Below are 24528 nucleotides of genomic sequence, written 5' to 3'. Positions count from 1 at the left end.
CCTAATGTGTTTATATAGGTAAATAAAAAGTTAGAGTTACTCTGAAAGGTGATGACTAGAGTTCTTTTGAAATATATTAAGTGCTTTGTTTTGGAGCTACATAAAAATTCTTTAAATCAATGTTATCTTTTTTTTTTCATTTTAACAGTTTTTATTTCAAGTTGCATATAAGATTACTTTACTCCTGCATCTTCTCAATTGTTTCTTCCTTATATTTGCCCTTTTCCTTTCCTACTTGGCGAGATTTGGCTTTACGTTCAAGGATCTTTTTGCGGTCTTTGTCCAGTTTTAGTCTGTGGTGATAACCACCTTGCTAGGGTGAATGCCCACATGGACGGTTGTGCTGTTTGCCTTCTCTCGCTGCACTCGTTCAATGTAGATGACGTACTTCTTCCTGTGAACCTGGACTACTTCGCCAATCTGCTGACCTTTGTAGTGTCCTTGCACAACCTGCAGTTCATCATCCTTTCGGATGGGCATGGATCGAACGTTGTACTTCTGTCTCGGCTCTTTGGAAAGAGGGGAAGACATGATCTTCCTGTGAATGTGGGAGGTGCATTGAAATGCCATTTCTGTTCTTGCTCCAGTCAGAAGTCACAAAGGGATTAAACTTCATTTTGGCCGCTGGTGCTTCAGCGATGGCCGCAAGAGGGCTAAATCAATGTTATCTTAAGCCTGTATAGGGATAAGAGACTGGTTCACTCACTCTAGTCTGCCTTTTGAAAGCATACTTCTCCTCCTCCATAGATTGGCTGGACTCAACTGATTCTCCAAGTGGAAAAGGACACATTTCCATGCACAATGATTTTTTTGTGGAGAACCATGGGGTGACTAATGCTTCGCTGCCAGTATAAGGCCTATCAGACACTTTTATCCTATTTCAAGATAAGATTGTTAACCCAATATGAAAAGGCAGAAGGATTAGGAAGTGATGGGAGACGAAGAATAGAAATTAACCCTGAAGGGTACTAGGTTACTGATCTTAGCTTATTTCCCACGTGTTACTAGCAAGTTTACTATGGACTCTATGTGTATGTGTGTATTGAAACCTTTTAGTAAAATGTTAAAATTGGGTATGTTAAAATCCTGTGCACAACATTTTTTCTTATAAACATTTATTTTGCAAAAGTTGCTCCTTTAAGGTTTCAGTTCAGTGTTTATTTAATTTTGAGAAAGTATTAGATTTGAAAGTTAATTTCAAAACAAATCCTGCATCTTCCATAGTCATCCTATCCCTTAGGTTATCCACGAATTACTCAATAGTCCATCCATATGCCAAATACTTGTTGAACACTTCTATATGCTGGGTACTGACTGGGTAGGGCCTAGAAGGATCAATAATCTCCTCTGGTTCGCTGTCTAGCGGGGGAGATGATTAACAACAGACCCAGAAGTGTTGGCAGAGAACAGAAAGAACAGAGGAGAGGCATTTATTCTCCGGGGGTGTGGTGTGTCTATGTATACCAGTGTGGGTGCCCATGGGCAAGCGTGTGTGTGTTGTGAGAGAGAGATGTGAGTGTGTGGGAAGGTTTAAAAGAGAGAGGCATGCCCATGCCAGAAAGGCATAAAACAGGAAAATGGGAAGAGGGGGAAAAGGAAAAGGATAATGATTTATCTGAGTCAGTATGTGTGTCTTTATTTTGTCATTAATGAAAGTATCTTTGCACAACAAGCTGGGGTTCCATTTTACATAAGGAACGCATATTCGGTAGTCACCAGCAGTGTATAAATATGAACACAAGCACCGGACTGCTTTTGGTGCTCTAACAACGCTGAGCACGTAAGACAATGTTCTAACACATGTAGCAGGAGGGAAGGCCTCACACGACAAACCTAGCCACCACATAAATCCAAAATGGGGTTTTCTTTTTGTTACCTCCAAAGTACTGTGAAAGCTGACAACGAAATTCAGTGGAAAAGTTTCATTTAATGGACTCACAAAACGATTTGCAGCCTCTGGGCTGTGTCCTCAGAGGCCTCTGGGCCTGTTCTCACATTGGTATCTGGAGGGGAGAGTTATCCAGCCCACACTGAAGGTGTCCAGCGCACGAAAGCCACACTGCTATTACCAGTTAGCCAGCAGGGTGTGAAGAAAATCTCCGTACAGAGGCCTTTCTTGACTTGATATCATTTGGAAACCATCTCTATTTGCCCATGTGATAAAACGGACAGCATGCTTTTATAGCACAAATATTTGAAATCAAGTTCTAAAAAAGAATCCTGACAGAAGTTCATCTGAAAAAAACCATGCTTTCATTTTCTTTCATACGCTAAGGAGACCTCCTACTGACAGCCACATTCAACAACTAAATATCTAGTGACTAAGAGAGCAATCACACGGGGGAGTGCTCCGATTTACAGAGGAGGACCGCGGTGCCAAAACTGAGATGTCTCTAAGTTATTTTTTGTAGGGTGTAAGAACAAAGGCATCCCATGTGTCTGAAGAAATAAGAGTGAAAGTCATGACCTCGTTCTTCCTCCTCCTTTTGACAAATGTGACTGAACAGAGAGCCAGATGCGTTCCAGGATGGTCCAGCTGACTCACTGTTACTGCTAACACGAACTAGCAGTTCCAAGACATGAGGCCAACTGATAAAGGGGATTTGCATGGTTTTCCAGAAGGAAGTTCTGTTCTGTTCTACTCACTGGCTCAATCTCGATTCTCTCATTCATGTGGAGTAATGGTATTGGCAATAAATACCACCAGACAAATCTCAGAGGATTCCTGAGTTACTTCAGTGATTTGCTAATCTTCTACTCTGTACTTTTATAAAATGATTATCAGAAACTGAATCAACAATTGGAGACATTGGAAGTAGCTTTCACCGTAACCATTTCCCTCACGTAATCATTTCCCATACATGATCTTACCAAAGCCCCTGTTCTTCTTTAAATGGAATAAGTCAGCAGGGAGGTAGATATTATAACATTGTGGAATAATTGGTCTTAGAATTTCAAATAGTCCATGTCCTTAATTTGGATTTGCCCAAGAAGTGGAAATTTCAGATTCAGGAATTAATCTGCATTAAATCTTGGTTCTACCTCCTTGGTAGCTGTGTGACCTTGGGAAAATTACTTAACCTCTTTGTGTTTCAGTCTCCTCATCTGTAAAATGGAGTCAATAATAATGAGAAAAATGCTTAGCTCAGAGTTAGCATGATAAACGACAGCAATTATAGTAATTTTAGGACCTTTAGACTATTCTAGCATTCATTTTCCTCTGAGTTCATCTGTACCTAACTGGATTCAAAGTGTATTTTACTGACTACTAGATATTAAACGCCTGTGAATTTCTGTATATTGATAGGGGTGTTGGTGGGTGATAAGACTTTGATCTGCAGAAGGGAATGTACTTAGTGACTGTGTAAGCCAGATGATTTGCTGTCAATTTCTGAACGAGTCCCATAGTTCAGGGTACATACTGTTAAGAAGGATTTATATTTTAGGATGTCTTTCCTGATGTCTAATTGAAATTTTCTAAATGCCTCATGTTTTATTCCTCATTTATGGAGATGTTGAACGGCATCTTTTATTTTATATTGGAACAATGAATACTTGACAGCAGTTGTTGTATCATTTGTCAGTACTTAAAAAACAAACAAATACCCAAATCCAATTTTAAAATTTCTTTTGTCTTAGACTCCAATCCTGCTTCTTTAAACCCCTCCTCTCTGAGACTAAACCTTGTGAGGGGCATCTGGATCCTATGGGAGCACTGATTAAAACCCAGAATGGTAACAAGACTCAGGCACAGTATGTCAGGTGCTAAGTTAGGGAAGTGGGCCATTTGTTTTATATATAGTGACTTTTCTCAAGGAGGAAAGAAGCACCAACCTCCATTTACCAGATTCACAATGCACTGGGTGTGGTATAGTGATATATTTGATTTGATTAACACATAATCACAGTCTTGAAACATCTTATTTTAACATTCGAGGCATATTTGATTTTGCCATTCCCAAATGTTATTCATTCATTCACTCACTCAGCAAGTATTCATTGCCTACTATAAATATACAAGGGTGTGTGCTAGACTTTTCCATCTATGCCGTCTGGCCCTAACTGGATTATGAATCCTTTCAGAGCAGAGATATTGCAGCTTACTCATATTTTATCCCAAGCCTCAGCCTGTAGAAGACCTTCAACCAGTGCAACAAACATACGTTACGTAAATGAACCGTGGGATGCAGATACTATGCTTGTTGTGCGTAACCAAATAATAAAATATTTATTCCTATTTATTCCTTGATCATGTTTAAACTCAAAATTTAAGAACATGAATGCAGACATTGTCTCCATGAATAATGTGTCAGCAGTATTATGTTAGACCTTTCCCTTATATGAAATATATAATCTATATGCTTATATAAAAACAAGATGAGATCAACAACCTCCATAAATTTTTCAGGGAATCAAGAGTTTTTGGGGACAATAATAGTTTAAAATAGGATTTCTTGCAGACTTGCATCCCTTTTCATGTAGCAGAAGGAAGTGAGCAAAGAAATCTAAGTACACTGAAGTTTTCAGGGCCAAGCATTTTGATTCAATATGTTCTGCCATAAAATATTTGGCCTTGTTTGAATCTTTATTGCTGTATGTTCTCAGTCTATATTTAACTGTGAGAAACACAAGTAAGAAAGAGTAAACTGCAAAATGTTCTTTTCAAGTGTATGGCAGCAAATTTGAGAAAACATATATTAAAGGAACGCTTTGTGCTTTTAACTTCCAGCCCCTTGTCTGAGGCCTCCATTGGCCAGAAAGGATGAAATGTTTATTGAACTAAGGACTCAGCTGACTTGGAATGAGAATTCTTAAGGGTCTCAGAGCCGTCTAAGATAAGCACCTTACTTCGCCGTGCTCTCAAATAAAGTTTCTTTCACACTGTCTTTTTCACAGGTGAAATAAGGCTTAATTGGGAAGTTTTCTAATGGAGACTTCCAATTCCCCGATTCCTTATTTGTTCAAATTAACTTTTTAAAATCGGGGTGTTCGCTCTGTCTTCAGCCAACAATCTGTGCCTCACAGAGGACGCCATCCCTCGCTGTCAGCTTCTTTCTGCCCCACCTTCGCCGTGCGGTAATACACTTTAATTGGTGCCTCTCCATGCGCCCCTCTCACCTCCACCTGGCCAAATAAACACACTTTTTTCCATTCAGCCTTACCTTCTTGGCAGTTAGCAAGAGAATAGACTTGCCGCAATGGGTAATCTTTAAGAGGCCCCCAAATCCTAAAATGACAGGAACGGGTAGAGGGGTGTCACCTGCAGCTCTCTAGAGAATGGCTCACCTACGAACTGGCTTTGTGCTCAACAGGGTTTGAACGAGGTTCTCTTGGTTGAAACTGCACTTCCTGAGCAGCGTCCATGTTGAGAACTCTGGGTCCTCTCAGAAGGCAAATGAGTGATGAAATATTCCATTTCCAAGGACAGAGGAACTTTCTGAAGACAGACTTGTTATCAACCTAATTCCACTGGTCAGATTGGGACAAGTGTAACAAGGAGGCAGAGTGGTGGAATGGTTAAGAGCATGGGCCCTGGAGTCAGATTGGGTTCAAATCCTGCTGCTGTTAATTTATTACCTGTGTGACCTCAGTTAATCAAAGTGCTCTGGGCCTCAGTTTCCCCATCAGTAAAATGGAGATAATATTAGTACCAACCTGATAAGATCATTGTAAAGGTTAATGAGATATATCTGACATGTTTAGCATAGGGCATGGCTCATATTCACTAATAATAATAATTATTATTATTTTTTTAAAAATATTTTATTTATTTGACAGAGAGAGACACAGCGAGAGAGGGAACACGAGCAGGGGGAATGGGAGAGGAAGAAACAGGCTTCCTGTGGAGCAGGGAGCCCGATGCAGGACTTGATCCCAGGACCCTGGGATCATGACCTGAGCCAAAGGCAGACGCTTAACAACTGAGCCACCCAGGCGCCCCAATAATTATTATTTTTTAGGCAAGGTCAGTAGACCAAATTCCTTGGGCAGCAGAAAGGGAAGGAGAGGGCGAATAACAGCTATGAAGGTATTCCTCAAATAATTCCTCACTCTTCAAATGTTTCACTTTTTACATAGCTCCATCATGAAGCAGGAGTGTGAGGGATGATCACAAGATGACAGGGTTTGTGCATGCATTCACTCCTTCAGTGTGGTCTCCTTCCTTTGGGGCTTTTGAGAGGATGCTTGTTTTTCTCTAACCCTCAGGGTCATGTGGGCTGAAATGAATGCTTTCAGGGCAAAAGAGCCAGTACTGCTTTCTTGATGACTACATATAGGTAAGGTGTTGCTTCTTTCACTCATTTCTGGTTTATGTCTCTCTCCCTTTCCACATCTTCCCTTTCTCTAACTCCCACTTTGGTGAGATACTTTCCTCAGCATGAGGCAGAGGTGATCAGGCATCCCTCTGTGCATTATTACCAACTTAGGATGTGAGAAGAAGGCCAACAAGAACAGCAGGGCTCAGAGGTCCCTCTGAATCCCAGGGGCACAAGCAATTCTGAGCAGCAAGTGGACAGGAGGGGTCTCTCACCGGTCGCTTTCTCAGGATTGTTGCACATGAAGCATTGCCACGCTCCTGCTGCTTCGCTGAAGCCAAATACATCAAAGAATCTCACTTCTTCCAGATGGAGCTGTACCTGGTCCAGATCCTGTTCCAGGAACACAAAGCACAAAGAACTCATAAGCCGATCTGCCTGCTACATAGCATTCTGGGACTAAAAGAAGGGATATGGGAGTAGGGTGGCCAGTGCTCAGACTCAGTGCTAAGGACAAGGAGTGAGCATTGAGAAAACCTCTCTGGGCCCATCCTTCATGAGAGCAGCCACCTCAAACCCTTCCGAGGGAGTTCTCTTAAATGCGGAGGGCAGTAAGCATGAGCCCCAGGGTTGGGGGTGAGGCCTGAAGTGGTCCAGCATTTTCTTGCATCTAATGGCATCTCCAGAATTTCTAAAAAGGAGGGGTAGGCACGTGGCCGTGTGGTTGAAAGGAATGCTGCAGGGGAGTTTGTCTTGTATTTACACTTTGCATAAAATTGAGAATCGCATATCCATATCAAAAAAATTATTTTTGTTAGGTTGGCGGTGCAGGGGGCTGATGGGAAACATGGGAGAGGGCTTAATCCTTGGCTCTGGCACTGTTTTAGTTCTACCTTTTATCTTAAAAGCATCTGCAAGTCTTGCATTATATTCCATGATATGGCTGTATTGGTTTTAATGGAAAATAATGTCTTAAATTACTTATCAATAAATTAATTAATTTTCCCCCTCCCAATAGCTGAGTTGAATTGACACACCAAGAAGACCGTCCCTGTCTTATGTGCCCTGTGGCATCGTGCCAATGTGTTCCTGTTTAAGAGGCAGAGGAGAGAGGTTCCATTACACTGTAAATGGATGGCATACGATTAGCCTAACCAAATTAAATAGCTCTACTGTCCTCCTGAGGCTTTCCTATTATGTAAATGACTTGTAGCCTCTGCTACAGGGTGGTTAGAACCGCACTCTTAAAAGCTTGCTTTCCCAAGAGGGATTTAATGTCTTTGCCAGCTAGCCTTACACGTGCCCAGCTGACTGACGTGTTTGTCCTCTGTTGAGTTGAGATTTTATTCCCTTTCCTCCGGTCCACACACTCAGATCTTCTACCCAGAGTAACAGTGCTTAGTAAGCCCAAGAGCCCAGGGATGGAGGCACTGTGTGTGCAGTTTATGATGGATCTAAAATATAGAATAGGCAAGTGGCTCCTTTTTTCCTGCTCCAAAGTTCCTGTTTCCCAGGTCTGCATTTCCAGGTCTGCATTTCTTGACAGAGGTGAGAAATATGCCAAACTCTAAGCTCCTTGAGAGAATAGACATCTACTTTGTTCACAGTTGTAGCCCCAGAATCTAGTCCAACATCAGGAATGGATTAACAGCATCGGTTTGCAAGCCCAATGCAAAGTTTTCCAATGAACTCTATGAAAGTATTATGAACATTTAAAGGGGATTCTTTTAAGAGAACATTTACACTCACTGGAACATAAACACAATGAAGGTAGGGATTTTCTCTGTTATATTGGCTGCTATGATCTCAGCACTAAAAATGCCTATCACATAAGCAGGCATTAAATAAATATTTGTGGAATAATGAAAGGCATAAACTAGGACTAGAAATAAATACTTTTCAGCACTCTTTATTAAGACTATTATGGCTTGTGTTCTGGGATTGGACATCTTGGAGGCTCAACAAGCTGAATACAGCATTTTGAGTTGCTAACGTTTAATACCATTTTTTTAAAAAGCATGTTCTCAAGATAAAGACTGAAGAAGCACCTGGGAGTTTTGCAGGTTTCAAAGGATGAAATCTATATTAAAGTTTATGGGGAAAAAGCAGATGTTTATAAATATCAGTTTCAAAACTGTTAAGTCTCTGAAGTCTATACTTGGCCATTGGCATGCAGATCACTTCTCTATTTCTCACACAACTAAGGATCAATTTTTCATTCAACACAAATACTGCTAACAAAGTACTTAAAATAATATGTAAGGATTCCTTTATTTTTCCTGTTCTGAGACCAGAAATATCCCAGGTTGTTGCCCATAATCCACATTTGTCTTGGCAAAAAGTTACTTGAAAAGTTTAGGACAGATGGCAAGCTACATTCCGGTATTCCAGCTCTGAAGTAAAAAGCAGGCTTACTTCTTCAGAGGATTTAGGTGTTGTACAAAGGGAACTGACTGAAGAAGAAGGATGGTAATTCTATGAACTGTTGAAATCAGCAATAACAGCCAACTTTGAATACAGACAGATGAAACACACGTAGCTCCAAATATTGTTGGAAAATCAAAGCAAAATCAATCATAAAATAAGCAAAAAAACCCCATCAACTAGTAATACCTAAATTTTTGGAATTTTGGTTTCCTGACTGTGCCTGAGGTCATTATTTCCCTCTCCTCCTAATCTTCTTTACCCTTCTGGGTCCTATAGCTTCCTAGGCCTTGCCCAAGATTGCTTATATGGCTTTTTTTTTTTTTCTTAATACAAGAGAACTAAAGTTGATTTGTTTAGAGAATTACACGCTTCTTTTAAAACAACTAGACTCCAGAAGAGTAATAAAAAGCATGCATATCTAAGTACAGTCCCTCTCTGAGTATTTTAGTTCAATGGGATTATGGTAGACAGACCCTGGGTTGACCCCCTCCCAATAATTCCCATCTCCTGGTATTCATCCCCTCATCTAATCCCTTTTCCTTAAGTGCGGGAGAGACCTATGACTTGCTTCTGAGGAAATGGCAAAGATGGTAAGATATCAATCCCATGTTTATGTTATTATGTATACACACACACACACCACACACATACACACACACACACACACACACACACAGACCTATCTTGTTAGCAGATGCATAGGGAGACTCTCCTGCTGGCCTTGAAGAAGCAAGCTGCCATGTTTTGAAATACCTATGGAGAGTTACACATGGCAAGTAATTGTGGGTGGCCTCTAGGATCTAAAGGCAGCCTTCAGCCAATAGCCAGTACAAATTCCAGGTCTTCAGCCCTACCATCCCAAATAAATGATATCTGCCAACAACCTAAGCACTTTTGGAAACAGACCCTTCGCATTCAAACCTCCAAATGAGACCACAGCCCAACTGATAGCTTGATTTTGCAGCCTTGGGAGACTTTGAGCAGAAGACCTGGCTAAGTCACAAGCAGACTCCTGACCCAAGGAAAATGTGAGATAACAAATAGATGTTGTTTTAAGCTGCTAGGTTTTGGTGATTTGTTATGAAGCATTAAGAATCAATACCGACATTGTGCCATGAAGAAGGGAAGGTAACAGATACCCTGTTGGCCAATTCTCAATGAAAATGATAAGTCTACTTAGAGGGGTCACATTCTTCTGAGAACACTCCAAATCAGGCCTCAATAAAACCAGAAGAACATAAAGAGAAAGATACATAATCATAAAGATATACTAAGAAAGATTTTCCTGATAAACACCATCTAACTCAAAAGGGATAGAAGCCCCTGGAGGAAAAATGATGTTTTTAAACAGCTGATTAAATGAATGTTTCTCTAGTTTTGTCTTGTTTTTTTTTTTTTTAATCATTAATGGGAGTAGGAATTTGTAGAACTATACAAAAAAGTCTCTTGCAAAGCCTCTTAGGGGAAAAATAAGCCAGATAGCATGGAAAGATGAAAGGGTATTTACAACATTATTTTGATGACAGTGACAGCATGAGTCAATGCTATGGATTCCGTAAAAGTGCAAAGTGGCCTTTGGATCTTATAAAGTGGTCAGTGTACTGTGAAAGGGTACGGGGAAGCAATTTTCCAGAAATCAGTGAAAGCATACATCTGGAAGAACTTTGGGTTCTGGTACATTTAAATTCTGTTTAAAGCTATTTTTGCACAGATACAAAACATAGGATTGCCTCATGTGCTCTGTGTGCCTATGGTTAATAGGATCAACTCTAGGCACATACTTCAAGTATGTTTTAAGAAATGTAAACAAGAGGTTTTTTTCTTTTTTAATGATCTCCAATATTTTCACATAATAGGAGGGCTTTATGTCTTTATGGTTATTTCTTGTACACAAATTCTAACTATATGGAGTCCAGGGTGTGCAATAAACTTATTGAAGTAAAAAAAAATTAATGGGGCATCCTTATACCATTTATCTCTATATTATTTATATTGTCCTACATTTTGCAAGCATAGTATCTTGCAAGAAACATACTGTATGCTGAAAAAATTAGCAAAAGAAACTCTAAAGAATATTTATGCTATAATTTAATTTTTAAATTTATTTCAACTTCTGAAAAATATTACTACTGAATTTAACTCATAGCAATTAGTATTTATAGCACCTAGTGTCAGGAACCAAGGATAAATAGAGGAAGGAGACATCATCTTATATTCCAGGATATGAGACAGTAATGCACTGGGTCCATAGTATTCCTCACAGAGGAAAGCTGGAATACATCTTTACTTGTGTTTAGTTGTGGTAGTTACTAAGCTTCTTCTGGTGTGACTCTTTTGGCTCTCAACTGGATTAAAGCCCTTCGGCAAGAAGACTAATTTATTTGTTATTTTGTAGCTTCTGAAAATACTAAGTATAACGCTTTGCCCATAAGAGATGTTCAGTGAATCTTTTTAAATTTTTGCTAATTGAGACACACAGATTTTATCTGTAATTTATATCAACAGTAGCATTTAATTTTTTTGTTTTTGTTTTTGTTTTTTTAAAGTAGGCTCCATGCCCAGAGTGAAGCCCAATGCGGGGTTTGAACTCACCACCCCGAGATTAAGACTTGAGCTGAAATGAAGAATTGGATGCTTAACTGACTGAGTCACCTAGGCACCCTAGCATTTAGATTTTTAATTTTCACATTAATTATGCCCACTAAGCCCTTTCAGAACATTTTTATTTTTAAAAAATACACCTATATTTCTATGGGTATTATAGGAATTCATTTTATTTAATTTTATAAAACAAGTTTCTAGAATAAAATGTTAGTAATTGAAGAATGCTTGTCTAAATCCTTCAATAACAGCGTGTTGTCTGCTTGTTCTCAGCTTTTCCAGATCACCAGTTCTCAGGAGGTGTCAGCATCCAGAATCCCAGGGAAACTTGTTACAAACATCAAATACAGGTTCCATCCCTGGAAGCCTAACCCAATCAGTCTGTGTTTGTGCCCGGGAATTTGCATTTCTAAACAAATTCCCAGGTTATTCTGATGTGCAATGACTGGCAATTAATCCTACATCCTTGGAAACAGATGAGGATGACGTATTTGTTTCCATTAATTGGTATTTGAGGGATTTTTCAATCCTCATGTGCATATGTTCATACTTCTCCACAATAGTTTGGTTTCAAATGACAAAATACACAATCTGGTTGCAAGAGCAAAAATTCCATTCTTGAAGATCAGAGACATTATTATTCCAAATTGTGCAACTTGGAAGGAAGAGAAGAGGCGTGAAAATTGAAATTGTTGGGGCTTATTTGAAAGTTGGCAGCAGGCTGGGATGTGTGGGGAGAGGGTGTGCGACAGGTGGGACACAGACTCTGAGCAGAGGCCGTGAGGGTGCTGCCCTAGAGGGACACACAGTGTGCTCCAGTGTTCAGTGTGGATGTCACGCATGAGCTCGGTTCCATTGTTTCTCCTTTTTCTATCCCAGATTAATAAGGGAACTCTAGGTACACAAGAGTTGGAGGTCAGTGTGGCCAGCTTCTAACTATTACTATAGATCATGAAATAAACTTGACTTTCTTCCTATCCTTTGAGTACCCACGTGTTGGGAAGAACTGAATTGCTTCTTGGCAAGTGGGGGTGATTCTAACCATGGGTCTGGCTCCAAGTGGCTGGAAGAAAACATGTCTGATTCATTTCACAGAGAGGTTCTGAAGAACTCTTTCATGTAAGAACCAACAAATATGATAGAATATTTAATTTGATTCAAAAAGTCAAGTTTTCCCACTTGCCTAAGGATCATGAAAAAATAATGTGATTATAAAATGTTGGCAATAAATGTTACAAGTGTTTACATAAAGAGGTTTTTGCGAAAGCTAATGTAAATGTATCGGTGGAGCGGAAACTAAAGGTGGAAAATTGGGTGAAGCTTTATAAATGTTTGATAAACCCACAATGACTTTCTTTAGGAATCAAATTTCTTCTAAAATTGAGCCCATTAAAGGCAGCAAAGTATTTTTAATCAGAGTGGAAGCAAAGGCAAAAGATTACCAGTGTTCAAAAATCTCAAGAAAATTTGACATTTCTACAGTGGTGGCAGCAGTAAATTGTAATCACTGGAACCGTTGGCATGACAGCCAGCATTCACACGGGATCTCCTTTCATATTGGAAAGCAAAGAATTGCAGTGTTTTTTTATTCCCTAACTGACGGTTGCCACCTGCATATGACAACTACGTACTGAGCATCTCGCACCACAACGTCCAGTAGTCCCCCCTTATCTGTGGTTCCACTCTCCACAGTTTCAGTTCCCCACTGTCAACCCCAGTCTGGAAACAGATGATCCTCCTCCTGATGTATCATCAGAGGTCAGTCGTAGCCCAATGCTACTCCATCACACTGTGTGCATCCTTCACCTCACTTCATCTCATCGCTGGGCACTTTATGATCTCACATCATCACAAGAAGAACGGTGAGTACAGTTTGATAAGATATTCTGAGAGACCTCGTTCATATAAGTTTTATTGTAGTACATCATTATATTATTCTATTTTGTGATTATTTATTATTGTTAATCTCTTTCTATGCCTAATTTATAAATTAACCCTTATCATAGGTATGTATGTATAGGAGAAAAGCCTAGTCTATATTTGGTTCAGTACTACCCATGGTTTAGGGCATCCACTGGGGGTCTTGGAACGTATCCCCCAGGATAAAGCAGGGTGGGGTACTACTGTACTACCACATGGCACTAGACCACATTGGTTGCTGATAGGAAACATGCTCGGTGAAGGGGCTTTCTTTTTCTCCTCTGGAAATCAATTAGTGAGATAACCATAATCTTCAGCCACATAGGTTATTTTGTTGGGGGCGAGGTCCTTCTCTTATTTTTCCCCCGTTATCCCTGATAACACTCTCATTCCCAGATGCTCCTCCCACCTCCCCTTTACATAAGTTCTCATTCTTTTGGGTTTGATCTATTTCTTTGAACATGTCTGGATTCTTGAAAAATATGGAGCAATGTTTAGTGTATTTTTCATTTTCATAAATGATTTTCTGTCATGGACCACATTCTATTTCTCGCTCGTGTCTCTCAAGCTCTGCACATGGCATTGTATGCGTACTTAGTTTGTTGCCATCACTGCTATAGAGTGATTTCATAGTGCACATCCACCACCCCCACATTTTACTTAACCATTCCCCCAGCCCCCATCTTTGCACTTACGTAAATCATGCAACAATGAATATCCTCATACATATCCCCTTGTGATGTGAGTAAGAATTCTTCTAGGATAATCATTCAGAAGTGGAATTGCTGGATCACAGGGTATGTTTAAGACTATAGAGAAAATATTTTTTTATGTTTCTGCATAGGCTTTCTGAACAAATTTTACTAAAACTTGGACTTGGGTTAAAAGAATAAGCACAAGAAGTTAATTTATGACTAATTAGAAAGTGAGAAACCATCTAGAGAGATTTATCTTCCCAGAAGTATGTGTTTACATCTCAAGGTGGGGATGAGACCCAGGATTTGGAGACATCTTTAAGCTGTCAAGCTGGAGACACTTGTCGTATCCTCCCTTTGGAGAGATTTATTTATATCTCACAAGATAGAAGAACCAAGAATCCTTCCCAAGGACCAAAATTTTTTGTTCCCTTCTCTCAGATGAGTGGGGGTGCTGGCCCTCCCCTATATAAATATCCAGATCCATATTCTTAGGGTTCTTTTACCTACAGTACAGACCCTAGTATGTGTAGGATGACACCAGGCTCTCATTGTGTGTCCCAGGGTTAATAACTGAGGCAAAGGGGAGTTGGTGAGGTTATTTGCTGTAAGTCATCTGCTCTGCATGAGACATTAAAAATTTAACATTATGCATATCCCTAACTTCACTAAGTTCTATTAAATTGCTTTCCTGAATGATCCAATTTACATTCCCCCCAGCACAGTATGAAGAATTCCTTTCCTGCATCACAATGGAAGGCCTTTCTGGGCTCTGAAACTTCTGGAAGGATTACTATCTAACAGTCTTTTCTTGTATCTGAACTAGGCCATGCTTTTGGTGACCACAGTCATATTGGTCTGATTGCATCGGGGACTAGAAGTAGGCTCCTGTGACTCTTTAAACCATAAACCATTGCCTCTTAAACCAGGGGGAAAATCGACCACATTTCTGTGGCAAACACTGCATTTTTCTTCATCTTTATTGCCTTTTCCTATCATAAGCAGCATTCCAGGTTCTGGGAATCAGACCACCCTTTTTAGGTACAATTATTTTAGTACACTAGTACATACCAAAATTTGGCCAGGGTCTAGTTTTATTTAAGAACTATCATTTTGTTGGTGTGTTTACTACTTGGAGCGGTTACAAAGAAGATAGAACTGACTCTGCCATGGATGTATGGAGGAGGCATTGCTTTCCATGATGTGGGAATTTCAAATGTCTCCACTTAGTTATTCAAAGGGCAGAGCATAGCATTAAGCACTGATGAAGTAACAAGAGATCAAGGCAGATGTGATGTTGAATTATCCCTCATAGAGAAATGGATAAAGTAAACTCTGGTCTATTTACACAATGGAAAACTTTATAGATACTAAAATGAATGAGCTAGCTCCACATGTGTGAACAGATATATTTTTAAAACATAACGGTAAACAGAGAAAGGATATTGCAAAAGATAGGTGCACTATGATAACACACATATAAAAGTTTAAAACAATAGTACCAAAATATCCATGGAAATAATACACACCAACCTCAAGAGACTATTTGCAACAGTTTCTTTCTTTTTGTCAAGGGGGATATTTGAAGTAAATATGGAAGCAATGTAAACATCTCTTCTATCTTGTGGTGGGAATGGGCATTATCTTTCGGCACTTTTCTGAATCTATGAGCTATTTCATAGTTTAATAAAAAGTAAAAGTGAGGCAGAGGACACAGCTCAATGAAGCAGAGACTGGCCAGGGTTAGGGTCTGTGAGGAAGAAAGGTTCTGCATATGGCCAGGGTGGGGGGTCTTCCTTGGTACCCCTCAATTCCCTTATAGGGAAGTCCCTATTATTTTGCCTTTGTGAGGCTGGCCTTGGTGTTGAAGATCAGTAAAGGACCGTCTCTTTCTCCTGATCTTTGCATTTTATTCTACGTGCATGTATTCTTGTTGGGGGAGAGGCTCCACATGAAAGTTTCTTTTAATCTAGCTCTTCGAACACAGAGATAAAGAGATAAACAGGAAATGCAAAGTGTCTGATTTCAAAGTGTTGATATTACATTGGTTTGTTAACAAAACAAAGCAAACATAAAGCATGCCAACCCCAACTTTTGTCCTAGGGAAGTGTTATGGAATGGCTTAAATGACTGCAAGTGATACTTAGAAATAAGGGTGTGTTTTGTTTTGTTTTGTGTTGCTGGAGAGCGGTATGGCAGAAAGGAAGTAGGTTTTGGGACCAGAAGATGAGAGTTTGAGCCCTGCCACTGCCATTCACTAGCAGTTCTTGGGAAATAACTTAATTTCTTGGTGCTTTCAATGTGCTTCTCAATCTGTAAAATGACTGTGATCCCTAAGCTGTCTCCTGCAGAGACTTGCCACCGCAAATAAATTCATGGATAATTGCACCACTTTGTACACTGTAGAGAAATAATACAAAGTAGTGATAACGATGATGAGTTGAACAAAACGAGATAAGTTTTTTTGCACATAAAATATAGGGTTTTGGGTCTCTTAGCTAGATAAATATGTAAATCTTTCCAAAATGAATGACTTGTTTAAGAAGCACTGATGTTAGGTGCCTGAGAAACAGATTTTGTTTTCTAAAAGCAAGTAACATACTTATCTTTGTTAGTTTGTTGTCAAACCTCGGAATATTGGACATAATAAGATGCAAACACAGAAGGATGTAATGCAACGCGAACACTTGAAAGGGAAGTAATGCCATGTGCATGTTTGATGGGGCCATAATGAGATGTACAAATAGAAATGCACATAGAAATGTGCATGGGCAATAGTGTAATGAGATGCATAAATGGATGGCTGTAATGATAAAAGCATTTGGGGGGGATGTAATGTGATTTATAAATGGAAGCATTAAATGGGAAGGGTGGAAAGGGCAGGTCGTGATAAGAAGCAGAGAGAAAGAATGCAGTGCTGCGCATGAATGGAGGAGCTAATAATATGTGCACGATGAGGATGTAACGAGATAAAAATGGGATGGCAGAATGAGGTTCACAGATGGAGGGATGTAATGAGCTATACAGAAAGGAAGGAATCATGACAAGCATAAAAGGAAGGATTTACTACTGTGAATAAAGAAATGGGCATAAGAAGATGTGAGCACTGAAAGGAAGAGCAAAAAAAACAAAAGGGACATTGGTGAGGGGATGGGAAGTACCAAGGTGGGCAAGTGGAACACGCTATCAAGATGCTGAAATTAAAGGGTGCAATGAGGTGTGCCCATTTAGGGAATGATTAGACACATATATAGGCCTTTAATGAGGTGCCTGGGCCCTGATCAGACACAGGCCATAGCATTCAGTTCTTACGAAGTAGGTGAAAATGGAAAAAAATCAGAGCAGGGCCATAAAGATATCTAAATTATTACAAATCTCAGAAAGAGAAAACTAAACAGGTGATTTCACCACAGCCTCAAAGTTTATGAAGCAATGGTTTTATAGTTGCTGTTTATGGGGCACTCACTGCACCAGCGGCTCTTCCGGGTGTTTGACAAAATGAATCAGCTCGTACCGCCTTCCTAGCAACACTGTCAGGCAGGTGGATCTGTTCCTAGTTTACAGATGAAGAAGTTAAGTTTCAGTGAGGTTAACCAACTTGCCTAGATTCCCAGAATGTGTTGGTGGTAGAGATGTGACTCAAGTAAAGTCAAGTGGATTCCAGTTGCCTTTGCCTCTCTTTCGGTATTTCCATGAGTACTCAGTGGGACCTCCTGCCTCACCATCACCTGGATCCTGTGTTGGAGTCACAGGCCCACCCCCAAGATTACCATTTGCAAAATCCACAGAGGTCCCAGGAATGTGCATTTAAACAAGGTCTCCTGGGACTCTCGCATGTGCTAAGGTCTGGGAACTACTCTGCAGCCCTAGAGTCTGGTGTTCTAATGCTTCCCATCAACTCTGGTAAAAGATCATGAAGAAAGGGGCTTACACTCAGCATGAACAATTTGGGTTGGTTACAAGGGAGACTACAGAAGGAAGTATCAGACCCTGGAATGAGGCATCAGATGATTCTGTTGACCGTATTTAGCAAAAGATTTTTTAAAAAGGCCCCTTCCTCTCAGAATGGTCTTCAATAGGAACCCCAAATTGTAATGAAGATAGTAGAACAATGCAATAATGTATTGAAAATAAGTAAACTTTAGGAAATGTTTGTATACTGAATTAAAAAAAAAAAATAAAGGTTACTCCATAATCCCTAAAGGAAAGAGGGTAATTTGGTAATGTGTCCCCAGAATCAAAAGTCTGCTAATCTACATGCAACATACAGGATCTTCAAAAAAAAGCGAATAGTGCCACTGACTGTGCTCTTTCTTGATATGTCTAGTATTGAAATGTCTAAATTGCTATGATTTTTTAGATTAAAAAAGCCAGAATCTATATTTGAAATGAGTGTTAAACTTGGATGACAACTCACACTTTAGTGACACAATCTCTGCTCAAAACATTTTTAGAAGTCTCTCCCAGAACTGTCTTGTAGAGTATATTCATGAGCCACATATGAAAATGTTTCACTTTAGTGAAACCCGGTTTTTAACTATGATTCAGTTTGAATCGTCTCCTTTTATAATAGACCTTGGCCTACATAAGTTTTTTTGGCTATTGTGGAAATCAATCTCATTCTCAAAAGATGACACCTTTGTCATTCATTTTGTTGAAAGGGTCTTGCAGAGGAAGTACAATAAAATGATACTAGTTACCATTGACTGAGCTCTTAACGGTGTGCCAATTGCTGGTCCAAGGATTTTACATGTATTATGTGTTCTACATCTCCCAACATCCTTGTGAAGTGTTTCCTGCACTTTACAGGCAAGGAAGAGGAAGCACAGAGGACTTAAATCAAAGAGCCAATAAGTGCTGGTCAGCATTCAAACCCAGAGCCTGACCTTCTAACTACCACACTTCCACTTTGCTTGAAATAAAGTGCTATTTAGGGACGCCTGGGTGGCTCAGTCCATTAAGCATCTGCCTTTGGCTCAGGTCATGATCCCGGAGTCCTGGGATCGAGCCCCGAATCTGGCTCCCTGATCAGTGGGGAGCCTGCTTCTCCCTCTGCCTGCTGCTCCCCTTGCTTGCGCTCTCTCTCTCTCTGATAAATAAATAAAAATAAAATCTTTTTAAAAAAAGAAATAAAGTACTATTTATTCTAATAGTTTAGTGCCCAGGGTTTGTAGGCATTCACACAATATCCCTGATAGCACTGAGGGGAAAAAGTATACTATTTTACTCATGCACTGATCATTTCAGAAAAGAACCCAAACCACTATTGGATTGGAATAGACATTTCGGAGGAGCTATGTACCTCTGTTCCCCCAGGAATAGAGTTATTTTGTTAACTATTTTCTAAAGTGTGTGTTTTTTTTTTTAATTTCCTTGACTGATGCAGAACATCTGGCTGACTGTGAAGGAATGTTCACTACAGTAGTAAAATTGACATGCTTCATTATAGGACAGTCTGGCTTGTGAAAAACGAAGGAAATACAATACACGTGATCAACCCAGTTTTAAACTAAACTGAGAAAATATTTCTTCTGCCAATTTTAATTTCTTTAAAAAAAGTTTATGTACAGCATAAGTATAATATGTGTGGCTGGTTGTTAGGGAGATACTAATAGTGTGTATTAATTAGCCAAGTGTAAGGATAACAATTTTCTAGTTTTTAAACAGTGAATCCGTCACTTAGGTTCATTGTGTTTGTAAAGTCACGTGCAATCACTTAGTATGAGTTGTGTGTATGGAATTGTTTAAATGAGGGGTCCTCCAGATTGTTATAATGTATAGCTGTTAAGGGGGGAAAAAGAATCTGAAGGAAGGTAGAGACAGTATTTAGGGAGGCAAAGTTGAGAATCTGGCTGGACTTCCAAACTCTCTGGTCCTACGGCACCAATAAAAGTCCTGCTTGTACAAGTCTCCAGAGGACGTGCCTGTTCTCAAGGACTCTTTTCACCTTGGAGCCTGTCCTCTTATGTTAATCACATTAATCCCTGATGAACTATAATGTGGGGGAGTGCGGGTCCACTGATAGCACATATCTATGATAAAAGTTCATCTTGTGCTGAAGCTAACACTCTCTGGCACTCCGTAGCATCGCAAATCTCACACACGCAGCAGGGTACACCCTCGGCCACAGTCACGGCCGGCCTCATCTTGCCTGGTGGCCACCGGCTGTCTGCTTTAGCCTTGGTCAGCAGCGTGATCAATGAGCTTGTGTCCTTGTTTCCAAGGTGAGTAGTAGAGCATGGGTTGGGGCTGAGAGGAGAAGCTGAGGGTTCTTGTGAAGAGAAGCTCAACACAAATCCATCCTCTTCTTCATTCAGAAAATAACTTTTTCTTCCTGGGCTCTAAAGACTATCTTTCTGATTCTCAAATTGGGTTTCCTATGTTTTCTTTTGGTCTTTCAAGTCTTTTCTTTTGGTCTGCACCTTGACCCTCTACCTTCTCAAACACAGATCTCCCCTACCTTGACCTATTTCACCATTTAATTACCACCCAACCAAAAGACAAAAGCTCAAGCTTGGATGAATTCCATTATAACACCTAAACAGCTGATCACTACTGGAGAAAATCATATTTCCGCTTTAAGTCTGTTATCTTGGATCTCAAATGGATATTTCTCATTGCCTGACAGTCCTGCTATATTTCTCTAGTAAGTACATAGTTCCTTTGTCTAAGAATTTCATTTTAGACTTTCTTTCCTCAAACCTCCTACATTCCATCCCTCCCCCCACCCCATCACACTTTCAGCTGATGGCCTCACCTCTTACTTCACTGAAAAGATGAAAAGCCATGAAACAGAACTCATTCATCTTTCCCCCCATCAACTCTACTTCTTGATCTGGGTCTGTGTGCAATCGCTTTTTCTCATCTGTTCACCATCCTCACCCTCTCTGTTGTGTCATCCTAACACTTGCAAACATGCGCTGGGGGCTCCCATTCTAAAGCATCTCCATACTTCCTCCATGACGAACCCATTCAGCACCAACCTCTCCAACAGCTCTCTACAGATGCTGTCTCCTTCCTCATTCTCTCCTCATTTCTTCGCCTACTCCATTTTGAACCTCGCCTTTAAAACACCACTAAAACTGCCTTTTCCATGTTGCCCAACCGGATGGGCACTTTTCTGTACTTTGCTGCCTTGACCTGGCTGCCAAATCCCATTCACTTCCATTCTCTCTCTTTCTTGGACTCCCTTGAGACGCGTGACTTTTATACTTTCTGGGTTCCTTTTGTCTTCTGGCTGCTCTCTGGACTCAATCCTGTACTGGGTCCTTTGACTCTCTAGACTGTCTTCTCAGATTGCTTTAATCTTCCCATGGTTTTCACCACCTCTGTGCCGAGAGTGCCCTCATCTGTGGCCTAAACCACAAATTTGCCTACTAGACAATTACACTGGGACATCTCACAGACATTTTAAATTTAAGATATTCAAAAGTCTCCCTCACCCTTATACTCTCCCATTAGCTTGCTATGTCCCTTTTACCTCCAAAATTTATATTGAATGTGTCATTCATTTCTATCCCTACCAGGACCATTCCAACTCAAACTACCTTCTTCTCTCATCTGGGTGAGCAATAGTCTTCATGGTCTTTCCGATTCCACTTTTGCCCCTTTCTAATCTAGCCTCCACATAGTGTACTGAGCTATCGTTTCAAAATAGGCTGGGTAATAATGTCTGCTGCTCAGAACTCTTCAGTGACCTCCCATAGACAGCAAGAAAATCTAAGTTCCTTGCCATGGCTTAAAAGGCAGAGGTAAATTACCCCAGACCAACTCTCCCTTTCGTTCACTGGGCTCCACCCTGATTCTTCTACTTCTTGGAACAATGCGGAAGGGGAGAGAGTTCATTCCTGGGATGGGCATGCCCAGTGTTGTAGGAGGAAGAAAATATTAGAACTCTCACTTTTTGTTTACTTTTCATCCCATCCTTAAGGTTTTTATTTTTGAATATTTTTATAATAAAAATGATGAGGGGCACCTGGGTGGCTCAGTCAGTTAAGCGTCTGCCTTTGGCTCAGGTCATGATCCCAGGGTCCTGGGATTGAGACCCACATCGGGCTCCCTGCTCGGCGGGAAGCCTGCTTCTCCCTCTCCCGCTCCCCCTGCTTGTGTTCCCTCTCTCGCTGTCTCTCTCTCTGTCAAATAAATAAATAAAATCTTTAAAAAAAAAATGATGAGTGTAATAATACATGTATATTATTTATAAGTAAATAAATATAAACATGGACGGTGCTTGCTCAAATTTTTTTCTGATGGGATGTGTGATTTAAATTTGGAGGAGAATGCTCTAATGCACCAAGGTTTTGTCTTTCTCTTCTCATTCTTCCTTCCTTTCTTTTTTTTTTTAATTATCTGTTATTTTTGTTTTTGTTATATGGTCTCAAGGCCTTTGTGCAAATTATTCTCTTTGCCAGGAAAACTCATCTGACACCAGGTCAGAGAAGGTCCTGACCACCCAACAAACACTGCTGTTCTTCATCTCTTCCTCTAGGCATTTTATTTTTTTATAGTATCTTTCAGTGTGGCATTGTGCATTTCTTTACTTGCAGATTGCTTGTCTCCTTGGGGCAGAGCATGATTATTTATGTTTGGTCTCCGCACAGAGCTTGGCATAAAGCAGGCATTAGCAAAAAGTATTTGTAACTTAATGAATGAACTTACAGTTCCATTCATCGGGACTTCACTGTGATTTTTTGTTGTTGTTTCCTCCATGTTACTGCTCATGTCATCCTCCTTACATGAAGCCCTGTCCCTCTTTCATTTAAAAGCCCAGACTCTATCTTAATGTCTATCCTTCTCCCAGCCAGCTCTCTCTCTGAGCCAGGGTTGTCCCAGACATTTGCATCTACATTCCACCCTCAATCTGCCCTCTCAACCCCCTTGCCTTCAGTTTCCTACTATGAATGATATTCTCATGGAGTTTCTCTCTTAATCACTAGATTTTATTCAGACCTTCTTTTTATTTCTTGACCTCACCTTCGCTTCTTTGATAGTGTCAATCAGATTTTCCTGGTTCTCAGCTTGCAGCCTGAAAGTCCCCACCCTAATCTAGGCTTTTGAAATCAACAAACCGATTCCCATTTACCCCATTCTCACCTAGCTTGCTCTGAAAGGGAGGGCTCAACAAAACTAATCTCTCTCCAACACCGTGATTCACCCTGCTCTCCCTGGAGGCTGACCTACATCACTTGTCACTTACATCACACATATAGACTTAAATTTCTCTTAAGAATGTGGATAGTTTTCCAAAGTGGCTGTACCAACTTGCTTTCCCATCAACAGTGTAAGAAGGTTCCCCTTTCTCCACAACCTCTCCAACATTTGTTGTTTCTTGCCTTGTCAATTTTTGCCATTCTAACTGTGTAAGGTGGTATCTCAGTGTGGTTTTGATTTGAATTTCCCTGGGTGTTATATGAAACAATGAATCATGGAACACTACATCAAAAACTAATGATGTAATGTATGGTGATTACATAGCATAATAAAATTAAAAAAATAAAAAAAAACAAACCAATGATGTACTGTATGGTGACTAACATAACATAATAAAATTAAATTAAATTAAAAAAAAAAGAATGTGGATAGTTACAGCTTATATATAATAGCCCATTCCTTACTTAGGCATTTATTTACTGGAGCACCATATTAACACTGCAACTCAATACATTAAATTTAAGTCTCAGGGAGCATCAGAAGATCTCCTTTTCGTTATACCCAGAATTGGTGCTTCAGTTTTATTTATGCTTTGACACTACAGCCAATTACCCTGGGAACTGTCAAGTGTGTTTGTAGCAATGTGAACTGAAAACAAATCTCCAAATGTTAGCCAGATGGGATACATTTTATTTCAGTAGTAAATTTAATTTTTTTTTTGTTTCCATAATGGGCAGTTTTGAGACTTCATTTCTATGGCATATGGAATTTCTCCATGCTTTGGGAACTGGAACATGTGTGTCAATAAAGGAGATTTCTCTCTCAAATTCCAGTCCTTTAGCAATCCCAGATCAACTTTGTCAACTGTCTGTTCCTCTGATAATCAGAGCGCCACTCCCTCTGAAGGGCTGGGCCGCACATGCACTGTAATGAAATTATTAATGGTATCTCTAGTTGCTCCCAGAGTCCATCCTCCTCATTTCCTAAGTAAATTAATGAATTTTCTGCCCTTTTTCTAAAATCTTTATTTTATAATGAAAATCGATGAACTTAAAATGGATTTCTCTTTAAGTAAACTGCTCATTTACATGTACTTACATAAAGCAATGTAACTGAAAGTAGTACTTCTGTAACTGTTATTCCTTGATTATAAAAGAAACCATACTTCTAACAGAAAATTTCAAAAATGCTAATTCCATCAACCAGAACTAACCATTGCTAACATTTCAGTATATCTCCATTTGGTTGCTTTAATGGAATCCTCCAAATAATCCTCTTGATATAAATAATTTTGTATCTTGCAATGTGGCATTTGACATAGCATTGTTTCATGTCACTAAACATTTCTTATAAACATGATTTTGCATGTTTTCTTAATATTCTTCCATATGGATGGAAAGTATATATGTGTATACTTTCATTCTCCCATCTTGAGACATTTAGGCTAGTTATAAATAACTCCACAATATTTTTTGGTG

At 39.8% G+C, this 24528-nt stretch overlaps 1 protein-coding gene and 1 pseudogene across 1 annotated transcript in view; both read right to left on the bottom strand.

Moving 5' to 3' along the window:
* The window catches only part of VEPH1 (ventricular zone expressed PH domain containing 1), a 222112-nt gene that overhangs the window by 15899 nt on the left and 181685 nt on the right, over nt 1-24528 (bottom strand). Inside the window, exon 12 of the mRNA XM_032408363.1 lies at nt 6533-6650. Within this exon, the coding sequence (XP_032264254.1) occupies nt 6533-6650 (118 nt within the window). The remainder of the gene's footprint in view (nt 1-6532; nt 6651-24528) is intronic.
* LOC116634895 lies at nt 170-616 on the bottom strand (annotated as a pseudogene).

This window comes from Phoca vitulina, unplaced genomic scaffold (assembly GCF_004348235.1).
Source record: "Phoca vitulina isolate PV1807 unplaced genomic scaffold, GSC_HSeal_1.0 scaffold10, whole genome shotgun sequence".
NCBI lineage: Eukaryota > Metazoa > Chordata > Mammalia > Carnivora > Phocidae > Phoca > Phoca vitulina.
This window is presented reverse-complemented; position numbering and strand designations above follow the sequence as displayed.